At 42.7% G+C, this 17,231-nt stretch overlaps 1 protein-coding gene across 6 annotated transcripts in view; it reads right to left on the bottom strand.

The window, feature by feature from the left end:
• The window catches only part of PhKgamma (phosphorylase kinase gamma), a 411,214-nt gene that overhangs the window by 170,277 nt on the left and 223,706 nt on the right, over window positions 1-17,231 (bottom strand). For all 6 annotated transcript variants that reach the window (XM_070097983.1, XM_070097984.1, XM_070097981.1 and 3 more), the window contains one exon: window positions 1,905-1,934. In XM_070097983.1, the coding sequence (XP_069954084.1) occupies window positions 1,905-1,934 (30 nt within the window). The remainder of the gene's footprint in view (window positions 1-1,904; window positions 1,935-17,231) is intronic.

The raw sequence follows: 17,231 nt of genomic DNA, 5'->3' as shown, positions 1-17,231 counted from the left end.
AGGAGAGGTTAAAGGAAATCAACCTGACAACAATGGAGGACAGGACAGACAGGGAGGACATGATAATGACATAAAATACTGAGAGGAATTGATAAGGTGGACAGAGACAGAATGTTCCAGAGATGGGACACAGTTGGAAGCTGAAGACTCAGATGAATCACAAAGATGTAAGGAAGTATTTCTTTAGTCACAGAGTAGTCAGGAAGTGAAATAGTTTGGAAAGTGATGTAGTGGAGGCAGGATCCATTCATAGCTTTAAGAAGAGGTACGATAAAGCTCATGGTGCACGGAGAGTGACTCAGTAGTGGCCAGTGAAGAGGTGGGGCCAAAAGCTATGACTAGACCCCTGCAACCACAACTAGGCGAGTACACACACACACACACACACACACACACACACACACACACACACACACACACACACACACACACACACACACACAATCACACACACACATTCACACACACACACACACACACACACACACACACACACACACACACACACACACACACACACACACACACACACACACACACACAGTTGGAAGCTGAAGACACAGATGAATCACAGGGATGTTAGGAAGTATTTCTTCAGCCACAGAGTAGTCAGTAAGTGGAATAGTTTGGGAAGCGATGTAGTGGAGGCAGGATCCATACATAGCTTTAAGCAGAGGTATGATAAAGCTCACGGCTCAGGGAGAGTGACCTAGTAGCGATCAGTGAAGAGGCGGGGCCAGGAGCTCGGACTCGACCCCCGCAACCTCAACTAGGTGAGTACAACTAGGTGAGTACACACACACGTCCTTATCTTCATCAGTTTCAAGTTTCTTACTAACACTTAGATTCACATATTTCCTCCTGGCACCACTGCTTGCTGCAGAAGCAATTGGTAATGACAATTTACCTATATGTTAATAAACACTGTAAATCCAGGAAAAATTGGAGAGTAAATTGCTGTGACACACATAAATGAATGTAGGCAATAACTAAACTGAGGAGCCATCTGTTGCTCACACCAGGAACAACAAAGAGACTAGTCCTAGACACGACTACTTCAGGCAGTACCAGAGTTTGAGTACAACACTTTGTCTACTGGTTCTGAACACCACCAGATAAGCAAACTATAATGGACATTTTCCAGAACCAATGGACTATGTTGTTCTTAAGTCATTATCCAACCCTGTATTTTTTTGGTATGCAAATTCTGTCAAATTGGAATCCATTAAAATGGAGGTTTTACTGTCCACATTTCTTTTTTATGTATACATATAATACAGACTTTCTGAACTCTAGGCACATGGAAGCATCAAAAGTAGGCTCTTCACAGAAAGCTCCTAGCTCAAATCAGCAGGATTACCACCACCAAGTTTAATAATTAAAATATTACTAAAGTATTAAGTAAAATACCGATTATAATTGTGTAGTACCTTGAGTTGGAATAAAATTAAAATGCAGAGTACAGATCCCAAAGCAAGAATTAAGGCTATAAGATGATCCTGATATCCTAAAACAGCAAATCTTACCATTCTGGTCTAAATTAAGTTCTTCAGTGAAATTTTGTATTTATTACAAGTGGAAGACCACAGACAAAACCCTCTGAGTTCTTACTAGTACAGAATGTAAGGTAAGTAAAGAGGGAAAGGGATGAAGTAGAGAGGGAAAAAGTAAGTGGAAAGAGAGAGAGTGAGAAAGAAAGTAAATGTTAGAAAGAGGATAGAGGAAGGATACTTTTGCATTAATTTTCCTTTAAGTTTCATTCATTTATCTGCCCTCATTTGATGCCAGAATTCTTGTAGATCATTATATTCTTCTTATATCTTGATTTTCTTTACTGACACTGCTGTTATAACAATTATCATTATGATCAATATGAACTTGGGAACAACTAGATGACAACTTACAGTGTGTACATAATAACACCACACGCCCATCTGAAATGGAAAGCAAAAGTCATGAGAACATATGAAATACTAAAACTAAACAACAACCTACTACAGCAAGACATTCCCATACTATAATAATGCATACATTCCCCAAGCCTTAGTTTGTAAACACACTTACCTCATCCCATCTATTACACAAAGCATTAAGAAAGCAGAAGCATTAGCATTTGCATTACTGGCATAAATGGTCAGACATTGAACACAGATCAAAGCTCAAAGTTACTGGTTTTCTACATGCTAGGGCCAAAAATATTCACAAAATTGAAAGAAAAATTCAGGCTAAACACAAATCCTCCTTACTGGGCCAGAGATCACTTGTGTGTTTGACTTATAAATCCAACAAAACAAATTCCTTCTTTTCCTCATTATCATCATTGATGTTTTGTTCCCTTCCTTTCGTTCTGTGAGGGAGGGGAAAATAAGGGAATCCTGTGCAGAGATCTTAAACGCCTTCATGTGTCAAGACTAGAATTATTGCTGGTTTAGTAGTCACATAACTGAGATAAGATAAGATAAGATTTCATTTGAATTTTTAACCCCGGAGGGTTAGCCACCCAGGATAACCCAAGAAAGTCACTGCGTCATCAAGGACTGTCTAACTTATTTCCATTGGGGTCCTCAATCTTGTCCCCCAGGATGCAACCCACATCAGTTGACTAACACCAAGGTACCTATTTGCTCTTAGGTGAACAGGACAACAGGTGTAAGGAAACGTGTCGAAATGTATCCACCCGCCGGGAATCAAAGCCGGGCCTTCCATGTGTGAAGTGGGAGCCTTAGCCACCAGGCCACCGGGCCTGGATAGTACTGTAAAAAACATTCTGCATGGGAAGAATGAGGATGATGGCCTCACCAAGAATGTGTGATAAAGTTAAAAAATAAAGACAAAAAACAAGAGGGAAAACTTAAATGAAGAATGAGAAGACAGAATTCACAATAAAGAGGGGAGATTTTTTAGACTGCTATTCCAAAATTTCTGTGCTTGTTTCTCCTTGCTATATAGTTTTTAATTCTTTTCTAAACAGAAAAATAATCTATGTATATTCAGCCTTGAGTAAAATCCTCTCTCTCTCTCTCTCTCTCTCTCTCTCTCTCTCCACTGTTCCCTACATTTTGTCAATCTGTCAACTATTTGGCTAAAACTTCTTAATATGCCTGTTCCATGTAATTTTTTAAGTTTCTGTGCTCAAACACACTTTGAAATATACTTCTTATTGGAATATTATTAAGATAAGATACACAAATAACTCGCACATAGGCGAAAGAAACTCATAATGGTGTTGCAGTCCAACTTGGACCATTAACCCTTTGACTGTTTTGGTCATATATACACGTCTTATGAGCCAATGTGTTTGACGTATATATACTCAAAATTTTTAGCGGCTTCAAATCAAGCAGGAGAAAGCTGGTAGGCCCACATGTGAGAGAGTGGGTCTGTGTGGTCAGTGTGCAGCATAAAAAAATCCTGCACCACGCAGTGCATGAGAAAAAAAACTCTGACTGTGTTTTTGCACTAAAACGCTGAGTTTGAGGTGTATTTTCATATAGTATTTATGGTTGTATTCTTGTTGTCTTGGTCTCATTTGATAGAATGTAAAACATATTATAGAAATAGAAGTGATTTTGATTGGTTTTACTATGAAAAGGATCTTGAAATTGAACTCAAAGTGGCAGAAATGTTCGATTTTTGCCAATGTTCAAGAGTAAACAAATGACGTCATTGTCCAATAAATGTCCAACTAGCCACTCTAATATGTAGTCACAAATGAGTTGACGTTTTTTATACATTACAATATTGCAGTAGTATGCATAACAGTAAATCTTCTATTTTTTGTGTGAAGAAAAATTAAAAGTAGAAAGCAAGAAGATTATAACAGGGGTCTGGAGATGTGACTGAGGAACAGAGAAAATGTTATTTTAGTGCCAGGAATATCTGCATTGCTCATTCTGGACTCAATTTTGAAATTGACATATTTTTTAACCCTTAACCCTTTCAGGGTCAAGAGGCCCTCTCCTAAACTTGTTCTCAGGGTCGAAAATTTTTTGGAAAAAAAAAAAAAATTATTTTTTTCTTATGAAATGATAGAGAATCTTTTCCCAATCATAATGACACCAAAAGTATGAAATTTGATGGAAAACTTACAGAATTACGCTCTCGCAAAGTTAGCGGTCTCGACGATGTTTACGCATCGGCGATTTCGCCCACTTTGAGCCTTATTTTTGACCAATTTCTCTGTACTAATCAATAAAAATCATATTTATTTCACTAGAACTCCATCTTTTCTATCGAATGAGTATAAGAAACCACCCATTTACCAATTTCAACTATCCAATAAAGTGGTTAGAAATTGGCAATTTTGCCAATTTCACACAAATTTCAGAAGATGCCAATTTCCAAATAGGGTTCATAATAAACAAGACAGACATTCCTGGCACTAAAATAGCAAGTTCTCTGTTCGTTAGTCACATCCCCAGGCCCCTCTTATATTTCTTTTGTTTTCCACTTTGAATTTTTATTCTTACAAAAAATAGAAGATTTACTGTTATGCAGACTACTGCATTAGTGTAGAAATGATATAAATAATATCAGCGCACTTGTGAAAGAATATTAGACTCACCAGTTGACATTTATTGGACGCTTGGCATGATTTGTTTACTTTTGAACTTTGGTAAAAATCGAACATTTCTACTACTTTGAGCTCAATTTCAAGGTACTTTTCATTGTGAAACCAATCAAAATCATCTCAATTTCTGTAATATGTCTTCCATTCTATAAAATGAGACCAGGAAAACTAGAATACAACCATAAATACCATACGAAAATACAGTGAAAACTCGCTGTTGTAATCCAAAAACATGGTCCAAGTTTTTTTTTTCTCATCATGCACTGTGTGCTGCAGGAGTTTTTTATACTGCGCACACTGACCACATAGACCCATTCTCTCATATGTAGGCCTACCAGCTTTCTCTCACTAGATCTGAAGGCGCTAGAATTTAGGCGCTTTAGTACGTCAATAACCCTGGTGCGTAAGCCGTACTAGTACGTCGAAAACCCTGAAAGGGTTAAACGGTCCAAACGTATATATACTTTCTATCACATAGCGCCCCAAATGTATACTATATACGTTTCATGTGTCATTCATTCAACATTGGCATGATATGCCTGAGTCATCTAGACATGAGAGAATGGGTGTGTGCACTCTAGTGTTTGGCATATGAAAAAAATTGGGGACGCCTGGGTACCATATGCTCTTTTTTCCTATAAAAAAAAAAATTCTCAAAATATTCGGGGCGCTGCGTGAGAGAACGTATATATACGTTTGGACTGTTTATGGGTTAATTTGCATGAAATTGGCCAAATTGCCAATTTCTGACCACTTTATTGGGTAGTTGAAATCGGTAAATGGGCAGTTTCTTGTGCTCAGTCAATAGAACAAATGGAGCTCTAAAGAAATAGCTATGAGTTTGGGCGAAATCGCCGATGCAGCTAACTTCGCGAGAACATAATTCTGTAAGTTTTCCATCACATTTCGTACTTTTGGTGTTATTACCATTGGGAAAAGATTCTCTATCATTTCATAAGAAAAAATAATTTTTTTTTTTCAAATATTTTGCGACATCAGGAGACACCTCAGGATTTGGGGTTGTGGCAGTCAAAGGGTTAACTAGCTAATGTTCCAAGTTAGAGTGACTAGTTAATGGTTAAAGTCAGACTAAAATGTCATCGTAAGTTTGTTTCTGGTATGTGCAGGTTATTTGTGTATTGTTCCAGTCGTGGTATTGTGCCTTTTACTTAATATGCAGTAAAAACAGAAAGATACACTTTTGTGTTTTTAATTTTTACTTCAGTACTAAAAGTAAATAATAGAAGAACAAGTTTACTACACATTCCAAACATTTGATCCTAATGAAGTCTTGTGCATTATTAACTCTTTCAGGGTTTTTGATGTAGTATGTCTTACGAGCCAGGGTTATTGACGTACTAATACGCTTTTATAAATTCTAGCGTCTTCAAATCAAGCAGGAAAAGGCTGGTAGGCCTAGATGTGAGAGAATGGGTCTGTGTGGTCAGTGTGCGCAGTACAAAAAAAATCGGGGACCCAGTGGTGCATTGTGGAAAAGCCATTTTATTGCACCTTTTTCACCATGTCTAGTGCTAAGAAACTCCTCATTCCTCGACTAACTGGGGCTCTTTTGTTCCCAAGTGACAGTTCAAACACAGATGGAAGTGTCAGTGAAGATGAATTTCATGGTTTTGAAGAGTTTGTGACTAAAAGCATTGCCCAAGAAACCAGAAGGAAGAGATAAGAGGAAGGAAGGTAGGAAGAAAGGAAGGAAGGAAGGTAAGAAGAAAGGAAGAAGTAAGGAAGGAGGGAAAGAAGGAAGGATGGAAGGAAGGATGGAAGGAAGGATGGAAGGAAGGATGGAAGGAAGGATGGAAAGAAGGAAGGAAGGAAGGAAGGAAGGAAGGAAGGAAGGAAGGGAGACCATCAACCTAGGATAACCCAAAAAATTCAGACAGTGACTTATTTCCATGTGGGTTGGTGGGGTGGGGAGGAAGTTGACAGGCAGTGAGGGTGGTGAGTGATGGTGTTATTTGTCACTGTGACATTAATTACACTGGTGACTCAGCATATTTACAAGTCCACCCCCACACAACAATTACAAGCTTACAGAAGCTGTAGCAGTTCTAGGAAGTGTCCAGTGACTTTATATGTGTATATAGTATGATAGAAAAATAGTAATAAACATTTTTTATTGTTGGTTTGTGTAAACATGTTTTGTAAACAATATAATGACAATGTTTGTGTGGTTATTGTGTAACATATGAGTGAATATACATACAATATACCTTATATTGGTCTCACAGGCCATAAAAGTTACTTGAAGGAAGGAAGAAAGAAAGGAAGGAAGGAAGAAGTACAGAAGGAAGGAGATAAGGTAAGTAGGAAGGAAGAGATGAGAGGAAGGAAGGAGGGAAGGTAGGTAGGTAGGAAGAGATGAGAGAAAGGAAGGAGGAAAGGTAGGTAGGAAGAAGGGAAGGTAGGTAGGAAGAGATGAAAGGAAGGAAGGAAGGAAGGAAGGAAGGAAGAGATGAGAGGAAGGAAGGAAGGAAGGAAGTAAAGAAGGAAGGTAGGGTTGTGGGGAGGAAGGGATGTGTTGTGGAAGGCAGTGAAGGTTAGTGAGTGGTGGTATGATGCATCTTTGTGACACAAGACACACTGATGACTCAGGATATTTACAAGTCCACCCCCACAGAACTACAAGCTTTCAGAACCTCTTGCAGTTCTAGGAACCTGTCCAGTGGCTCTATGTGTATATATATATGATAGAAAAATAGTAATAAACATTTTTTATTGTTGGTTTTCGAAAAAAACATGTTTTGTGAACAATATAACGACAGCAAAGTTTGTGCGGTTATTGTGTAGCATACAGTGAGTGAATATATACCAAATAGTCTTTATATTGGCCTCACAGGCCATAAAAATTACTTGAAAAAATAAAATATTAAAAAATAAAAAAAAAGTAGAAAAAACAAAACAAAATAAACCATTACCGGGTGACCGGCAGTCGGCGATGTTGCTGTAAATGGTTCAATTTCTGTCAACTTCACGTCTCCATATCTCAGTAAGTATTGATGAACAAAAAAATTTTTTTGGCCGATAATACTCACACACACACATAAAAACTAGCATTTCATAAGAAATTTTTTTTTCAAATATTTTTCGACCCTAAATGGGAGTTAATGATCGAGGGTCTCAACCCTGACAAGGTTAAACTGTCAAAATGTAGATCTATGTTTGCTGGTGTAGCACTCCAAACATGGATCTACGTTCGATTTTACATGCTCCAAACATAGATCTACGTTCGCGCGCTATGCGAGCAAACATAGATTTATGTTTGGATAGTTTAACCCTTTGGCTGTTTCGGTCATATATATACATCTTATGAGGTACAGTGTTTGATGTATATATACATACTCATGAATTCTAGCGGCTTCGAATCAAGCAGGAGAAAGCTGGTAGGCCCACATGTGAGAGAATGGGTCTGTGTGGTCAGTGTGCACCATATAAAAAAAATCCTGGAGCACGAAGTGCATAATGAGAAAAAAAAAACTCCGACCGTTTTTTTTTAATTAAAATGCCAACTTTGTGGTTTATTTTCGTATAGTACTTATGGCTGTATTCTCGTTTTCTTGGTCTCATTTGATAGAATTGAAAACATATTAAAGAAATAGAGGTGATTTTGATTGGTTTTACTATAAAAAGAACCTGGAAATGGAGCTCAAAGTAGGGGAAATGTTTGATTTTTGCCGATGTTCAAAAATAAACAAATGATGTCATTGTCCAATAAATGTCCAACTAGCCATTCTAATATGCAGTCATGAATGGGTTGACATTATTCATACAATTATTACAGTATTGCAGTGGTCTGCATAACAATAAATCTTTTATTTTTTATTTGAATAAAAATTCAAAATAGAAAGCAAGAGTTATATCAGAGGGGCCTGGAGACATCACTGATCAACAAAGAAAATGTTATTTTAGAGCCAGGAATTGTAGACAGCCTGTACTGTCAGAACACACAGCCTAGCCGTCTGCTCTGACTAGTTCATATTTCGCGGCATTTAGGTGCTGCCCTCTGTAGGCTCACCCAGGTCAGTGGGAGGCTGAGCCCATCTGCCCTCACTCCTAGGCCGACCGACTTGATAGACACAAGTGCTCCCCCTCCACGGACTGGCTTGCGGTCACTCCCTCACACTGCCCGTTGTGTACTCACTCCTATCCAATTAAAGCCAAACTAGTCCACGGCCGTATCATTGCTACCTACGCTACCTTCATCGGCACTAAACCGCTGTTCAGCAGTAAGAACAGCAATAACAGTGGTGACAGCGGAGTCAACGGCATTGTGAGCCTCTTCAGGGTGGAGGGGTCAACACCATCGGTCGACGCCAGTCAACATCATCCGTCGTCATCCAACGCACCTGCTGGCCTAAAGAGTTATCTGTTACTCCCAGCGTCTTGACGGGACCTGAGATAGATCTTCGTCCTAGATTTTTCCCACAAAATCTGGACATAGGCGCCACGGCGTCATCTCCAGCCTTAGCAGTAACGTGTTCACCTCATCACCCTCTCTACAGCCCTTCAACACTCTCCAGCACCATTCTCCTGCCTCCTACAGCGTCCCTACGCCCTTCTCAGCTACAAGAAGTAGAAGTGAGGTCGTTTAGTGTGTTGGCTTCGTGTGGCTCCACGCGTGACCACGAGGCAGCTCTGGGGTTGGTTGATACCCTAGGCAGCGTGTAAATGCACCAGCCTCCTCTACAGCCTCCTCTGCTACGCAACGACGTCCATCTCGCCATCCATGTGTGTTGTGTTCTTCCCAGTTTCCTCCAAGAAGCTCTACCTGGCTTAACCATGTGGGAACCCAGTTGGCTTAGCCCCTAAGCCAGCTTAGTTCAGCCCCCACGCCGTCTACAGCAGCTCATGACTCATCATTGTGTCTACAACTACTCAGCGTCTATGTATCTCCAGCCAGTGCAGTTTTTTTTTGTGTTGCCCAGTTAATTTTTTTTTTCTTTCCCTTGCTGTTACATTCCCAGTTCATCACCAGTTTTGTTTTCCCCAGTGACTTGTTACAGTAAAACTTCCTCGTCCCAGTTCAAAGTTTCACTTAAGCTTGTTTTTAGCACGCTCGAGTAGTGCAGTAAATGTTTTGTTCTCCGTGTGCTGAAGCCGCAGTCAGTCAGCGCGCCCAGACACGCTTGCCAGTGTAAACAAACCACGCACAGCTGTGGCTCACGCTGAGTTAGCCACGTTTCTCTCATATCTTATACCTCCACAGAGTAACCCCGGTCTTTCCTGTTCTTCCCAAGTCCATTCTGATAATTTTTCCTACGACACTGAAGACCCATAGCAGTATACAAATGCTACGAGCCGTGTAGTGTTACTAGAGCATCACTGAAAGTTTCAGGACCTGCAGCACCCAGTACCTTCGTTCATCTCCTGCACTCAAAGTTAAGTAAACAGTGACTTACCTAGCATTTCCTAATATTTTGTGACATTATTTAACTGTCCTGCACCAATACAGTTACAGTTACTGAAGCCATACTTCAGTAAATTGTTCAGTTTGTCATCAGTGCACATTTTGCCACTTACCTACAGCTTCTTAAATTTTGTACATTTATTTTGCACTCCTACATTTTAAATTCCAGTATTTTATTCTGCATCTTGCATCTCAGTTATTGATTTAATTTGTTCAGTGTTAACCATTTATACAATTTACCTCTCACACACAGTTTGCAAGTAATTCCTGTGTGCTGTTAATTTTGTTAGTTGCACCTGCAAGTTAGTCACAGATTGTTGACAACCCTGCATTGTTTTGTCTGTTGGTGTGTTTTTTTTTCTTTAATAAGTGTAATCTTCAAGTACTTAAGTATTAGTTTATTCTACCTGCAGTGATACAATCTGTGCCTAGCCCATTACACTTTTCTTCTGTTTCCCCATTTATTTGCTTTACATATATTCTATGTTTTATCTGTGAATATTCACCAATGTGCATTACTTTTTGCTATTTTGTATACCCAAGTCATTGAGTGCATTTTTGGGAACCTGCTTATTTACCATTAATTACCAAAATTACTTGTGAAGCTCATTAATTTTGATCTTGAGATTGTGAAATTTTTGTTTTTGCCAGTGTACACCCTGCTAACACCAGTTAACCTTTGCTCTATTCTTGAATTTAATAATTTGCATTTTTAATAATTTTATTTTGTGTGCAATATAGCATTTCTTGATAGTGTATTTTTTTTTCTGAGATTTTTGGCACTATCCCATACTCTGATATCTTTGCTGTGCCAACTTCCCTTTGTGCAAGTGAATTACCTTTTTTTTTGCATTCCAATTTGCAACTGCCAGCACCTGCAATCTTTTTAACACTATGCTTGCAGCACAGTTTAGTGTTGTGTAGTACCTGATTTATTTTAAATTTTGTGCAATTTTTGCTACCAGTATTTACAGTTCAACTCCTTTTCATAAATTTTGTTGCCAGTCTCCTGGTGAAATTATTGACCACCCTTAGCTTCATTTTGTGCACTTCCCTGTAGTTCATTCTCTTGCATACATCTCTTATTTTGTGTTTCAGAGTGTACCACTTTTTTTTTGTTTTGCTCAAATTATTTCCGTCACTAAGCAGTTTACCTAGTACAGTGCTGCTGTGTTCTCTCTGACTCTGTGTTGAATTGTAGCCAGTGCATACCATTTCTTGCTCTGACCTGTTTACCCTCTTCGTGACCTACTTGCGTTTGAACAATAGACGTCATGACTAAGACACGCAGTGGCCGTACCGTTAGTCCAGATTCTGCTGATGCTAGCAATGGTGCCTCAGCCAGCGTGAACACGCGGCAGGGCATCGAAGCCCCCGTGACATTTGGTCAACTTGTGGCTCAAGTCTCGACCACCAGTGGGCCGGCTACTCGTCCATACCCGACCCTTCTTTTTGACGGTCGTTCAAATAGGTTAGAGCCATGGCTGCAGTCAGTCGAAACGACTGTTAAGGCCCTATTTGATAGTCCCACGGATGCACAGTACATTCGTGCTGCTGTTGCAGCAGTGGATCTCACCCGGGATGATATAGGTGCCTTTGTGCAGCTCAATCGCGTTTGTAAGATTCAGTCTTGGGACGAGCTTAAGGAGGAATTTAGGCATTATTTTCGGTGTAGTCGCCAACGCCATTACATTGACATCATTACCAGCGTCTTGGCCAAATGTCAATACCAGCACGAAAGCCCCCTGGCTTGCATTTGCCGGTTTGAGCAAGCCGCCAAAGACTTTACTGATGCCATCAGCTCCACTAAGTGGGTGAATGGTGACAACTGTATTAAAGCTGAAGACATCATCCCCATGCTGGCTGTAGGCATCATGCGGAGGGATGCCCCCCCTAACCTCTGAGGTGCCATTGATGCTCTAGGACTCGGCCCTCAGCACGACATCCTGGGTGCATATGATGCCATTGACACGATCAAGCCGCCTGCCGAGCAAGGCAAGGTTTGTCGCTTTGCAGATGATCCTATACCCATCCTTCCGGCGCCGTCCATGGTGACCCTGCGGTTGCAGCCGGAAGTCACTTTTGCCGCTGTTGTCAGACAGCCAGCCCACAAAGTTTCTAACCCCAGTCCCACTCACACTCGCCCAAGTAAAAATATTGACCACAGTAACAACAGTCAGTCTCATACAAAAAAGCAGTCATCGACTTCCTGGGCCAAGGCACAACGTCGCCAGCAAACACCACCTCCAACCTCACCTACTAAGCGCGTGGTGACTTGTTTCAACTGTGGGAAACGCGGGCACTACCGATTGGAGTGTTACAAACCTAAGTCCCCGCAAAGTAACCATCACCATCCCCATGCTCAGTATCAAAGTAACCATAACCGTCCCCACGCTCAGTATCAAAGTAACCGTCACCGTCCCCATGCTCAGTCTCGCGAGGGAGTCTGTATGTACCACAATACTTTCAGTCATACCTCCCATGAGTGACACAAGCTGCGAAGTATGCTGTCAGCTGAGTGGAGCAAGCAGTCGTCGCGCAATGCACGTGCTCGTAGAAGCCCTAACACTAGTTCGGGGGAAGAGGCGCGTCTGCAAAACCAGCGAAAGACATAGTAACCCTGTCAGAGTCGCTGTATTCTGTCCCTGTCTGCAATGCATTCGCCGCACTGGGCAGTGATACGCTTGCCAACAGTGAGGAAACAGAGTGTCTTGACGTTGTTGCCGAGACTCGTACCTTACCTTCCAGGTCGAGCCTCGTCAACAAGCGTCGAGCCTCAAGCAGCTGTGACTCTGGGGATTTCGTCGGCCTGTCATGCCTTCATGTTCGGTATGACAACCCGTGTGGACCGCTCATCGAGTCCACTGTCCACCATAAGCCTGTCCAGCTTTTCCTAGATACAGGTTCGGTGGTTAACATTGTCCGCTCCACTCTTTTCCGAGACATTGGCCTTCACGCGGCCATGTTGACAGAGCCATCTGTCATTCAGACCTTGAGAGGAGTCTCAGGTAATCCGCTGACGGTTCGTGGTCGTACAACGTTAGAATTTGCAGTCCAGGGTCACAAGCTGTCCGCAAAATTCTTGGTCGTAGATAGTATTGTTTTCCATGGTGACCTGCTCATAGGGTTCAAAACCATGGCAGACCTTAGGATCCGCTTAGATCCAGCTGAGTGGAAAGCAGAATTCAAAGGAGTGGATGTGCCCTTCTGGGGCGTGCGCTTAGGATCCACTACGTGCTACTCCGTCTCAGAGTATGCACAGTGCCTGGAATCGTTGGAAACCGGTGGTTTCCATAGTACATTCTCCCTGGGGTCGGTCTCTTGTCCTGATCGACCTCGTAGTAGAGCTCGTTGCCCGTCACCTCCTGGCCATCAGCGCTTAGTTACCAGTGAAACCCAGTCTGGAGACGCCCAGTCTAACCTTCACTCTAACTCTGATGCTGTTGTAGAGAACAGCAGTTGTCAAGCCGCAGTATCCCTGTCGGCAGGCGACTGTCTGACTCGTGTCATGGCATCAGCGAGCAGAGTTACTGCTTGTACAAAGTATGACGTCACTTTGTCAGCTAACTCGCTCACTCCTGTTACGGTGTACGTGAGCAGAGCTTTTGAAGGAGACCATGTGCTGGTTGACAACGACACGTGCCGAGTCAAGGGCCTCTCCCTTGAACCATCCTTGCACACAGTGCAACGTGGTAAGTTGCAAGTCCTTGTTGTCAACATGCATAGTCGAGAATTTTCCCTGCGGAAGAATACCTCACTTGTCGACCTTGTCAGATTCCCTCTCCCGGTGAGAGTGGAGGGTGAAGCCCCAGCTGACTTCCTCGTGAGTGCAGTTCTCCCAGGCGAGTCTGCTGCTGACTCTTCCAACACCTGGCCAGTGCAGGAAGATGATCTAGCTTTGACAGACTATCCTGAAGAGGTCCCAAAACTTCTCCAGGTTCTCAATCGTGCACGTTCTGCAGTCGTACTAGATGGTGAGTCAATGGGTTTGACCCCACTGATCTCTCACCGTATTCCACTTGACAAAGGTACTAAACCCATTTACGTACCTGCGTATTGCCTGTCACATGCGCAAAGAGTCTTCGCCGAAGAACTCATTACATGGATGCTCCGTGATGGAGTTATTGAGGAGTCCACTTCCCCGTGGAATGCTCCCCTTATTCTGGTCCCCAAGAAGGACGGAACCTGGCGCCCTGTTATCGATTACAGGAAACTGAATGCATGTACCATCCCAGACCGCTTTCCGTTGCCAGTTCTGAACGACCTGTTGCAGAACATCGGCGATAATAAGGTCTTTTCAACTCTTGATCTTCTTCAAGGGTTCTGGCAGATCCCCCTCGATGATGAAAGCAAAGAGTTGACAGCTTTCTCTACTCCAACTGGTCATTACCAGTTCAGGAGGATGCCCTTCGGCTTGCGCGGAAGCCCAATCACGTTTAGTCGTTTGATGATGACAATTTTCCATACCCTCCTAGGTGGCACGCTCATGGTCCACCTGGATGATCTCATAGTCATGTCGCAAGATGTCCTGTCACATCTTGAGAAACTTGACAGGGTATTGGACAGGCTAGCTCAGGCAAACCTTAAGGTAAAGCTCTCCAAATGTCATTTCCTCCGGAAGGAAATAAAATTTCTGGGTCACGTAGTGACTCAGAATGGCATAAAGACGGACGAGTCTAAAATCTCGGCCGTGCAGAAATTCCCCAGACCCATGACGGCGGATGCAGTCCGGTCCTTCATAGGCCTGGAGGGTTTCTACCGCACCTTTATCGCAGGTTTCTCCACCATTGCTGCACCCCTGACACGCTTACTCAAGAAGGATGCCCCTTTTGAGTGGACGTGTGATCAGGAACGAGCTTTTGTCATTCTTAAGAACAAGTTAACATCAGCCCCAACCCTTAGATTCCCTGATTTCACCAAGGCATTTACCTTGACGACTGATGCCAGCAAAGTTGGCATCGGTGCAGTCTTGTCACAGGAATCTAATGGTAAGCAACAGCCTATTGCCTATGCTAGCCGTGTCCTTACTAAAGCGGAAGTCAATTATTCAGTGACAGAGCTAGAAGCTTTAGCCATTGTATGGGCCCTGAGTCATTTTCGGGATATCATCTATCATTATCCTATCAAGATTTACACAGATCATTTACCCTTATTGGCCCTTTTTGCGAATAAGAACCTCTCGGGAAAGCATGCTTGGTGGTCGCTCACGTTCAATGACTACAGCCCTGAAATTTGCTATGTCCCAGGTAAGCAAAATGTTGTAGCTGATGCCCTGTTGAGGCATATAGCATTCTTGAGTGTCGGCAACTCGTTCTCTGTTGAGGATCTCGAGAGAGCCCAACGACAGGACCCTGTGTGGTCTCCAGTCCTTCGTTTCCTGACCAAGGAGGACGTTGACTTACAGGTCAAGTCTCCCGTTCCACTGAAGGATTTAGTGGTCAACCAAGGAGTACTGTGCCGTTTTGCACAGCTGGTGGACCCCGGCAGAACCATATACCAACTGGTGATACCAGAGTCCATGATACCAGCTACTCTTAGGTTGATCCACAATGTCCCAGGTGTAGCGCACCCCAGGAAGGACCGCAGTATCAAACAGGCATGAATGAAATATTTCTGGCCTAAGATGGCAGCGGACATTGCCAAGCATGTACACCAGTGTGTTGTTTGCCTACAGCACAAGGGTACCATTACAGGTCCTAACCCCATTCTAAAGTATCCCATTACAAAGGAGCCCTGGAAGAGAACTTCTGTCGACCTGTTGACGAACTTCTCGACCTCAGAGAAGGGAAATAAGCACCTACTTGTAATGGTAGATAACTTGACGCGGTACAGTGAATTAGTACCCATTCCTGATAAAACCGCCGAAACGGTCGCTAGTGCTTTCCGTGAGCATGTTGTTCTTCGTCATACTTGCCCACGTGTCCTTCTGTCAGACAATGGGTCTGAGTTTATAAATGGCATAATGCAGGATCTTTGCTCCAGATTCAACATTCACCAAGCGCCAGTAGCTCCACGCCACCCTGCGAATAATGGTCTTGCTGAGCGTACAAATTGCAAAGTCCTGGAGGTGCTCAGAGTAACCGTTAACCAAAGTTGTACTACATGGGATGAGGCTATCCCAGATGCTCAGTGTACATTAAATTCCTCCCTCAACAGCTCGATCGGTGAGACACCTCATTTTGCTTTGTATGGCTATGACAAGCGCTTACCATATGAAATTCTGTTTGCTCCACCTAGACCTACTTACGATACTGATAACCCCAGTGTAGTAAAGATGAGGACAAAGCAGCTTGTCTTCCAGCGGGTACGAGAGAACCTTATGAAAGCTACTGATAGGTTCACGTCTGAGCGCAATGCCCGTGCCAAGGAAAGCAAAGTGGAACCAGGTTGCAAAGTTATGTTGCTCAACCCAGCACAGACCCCAGGTATGCACAAACTTGTCCCAAAATTCGTGGGTCCTTACCGTGTCCTACGACAGCTCCGTGGCAATAAGTTCGAGGTGAGGGAGATTGCTACGGGAACTATCAAGGAAGCCCACCTTGATCACATGAAGTATGTGGACCATGTGCAGGCCGAAGCAGAGCTGGAGTCGCGTGCGTTGCAATGCCACAATCAGACTAATGCTAGGGACAACCCGTCTATCCCTTCTCCCACTACTACTGGTACGGAAGACGGCCCAGTAAGGCTCCATACTTATGGCCTGCGACCCAGGACAACAGTACATTTCTGTGACATTGACGTACCTACTGACTTGTCTGACTCCTACGCTAGTTATGCTAATTGTTTGCTTGCAGAAATGGGTATAAATGCACACACATTGTATAGCTAGTCGATAATGGAGTCAGGGTGGACAACATCATGTAATTATGTAAATACTTTTAGAAGGGTACCCAGAGTGTAATGAATTCCATGGATATAGTATTATTGTAGGTATGTGCACCCAGTGTTTTTATATAAAAAAAAAGAGCCTGTATTACGGTCAGGGCAGTGCTGCCCTCTGAGTCACATGTCACACCTTAGGAAATGCTACTGTCAGTCATTGTTTGCAGATGTGAGGGTGCAACAACGTTCGTAGACGAGTGGTCAACTGATGTTCAGCCCTGCGGACAACCTGTATATAGAAGATTTTAGTTCCAGTGCTGACGTCTCCGGACTCTCTCGACGAAACAGCGCGGGCAAACCAGTTTTCTCTTCCCCTGGTTGGGAAGAGTTTTTTTTTGCCTGTTGCATTTTTATATC

Source organism: Cherax quadricarinatus, chromosome 60 (genome assembly GCF_038502225.1).
Source record: "Cherax quadricarinatus isolate ZL_2023a chromosome 60, ASM3850222v1, whole genome shotgun sequence".
Classification (NCBI taxonomy): domain Eukaryota; kingdom Metazoa; phylum Arthropoda; class Malacostraca; order Decapoda; family Parastacidae; genus Cherax; species Cherax quadricarinatus.
The sequence above is the reverse complement of the archived record's forward strand: the minus strand, read 5'-3'. Positions and strand labels throughout refer to the sequence as shown.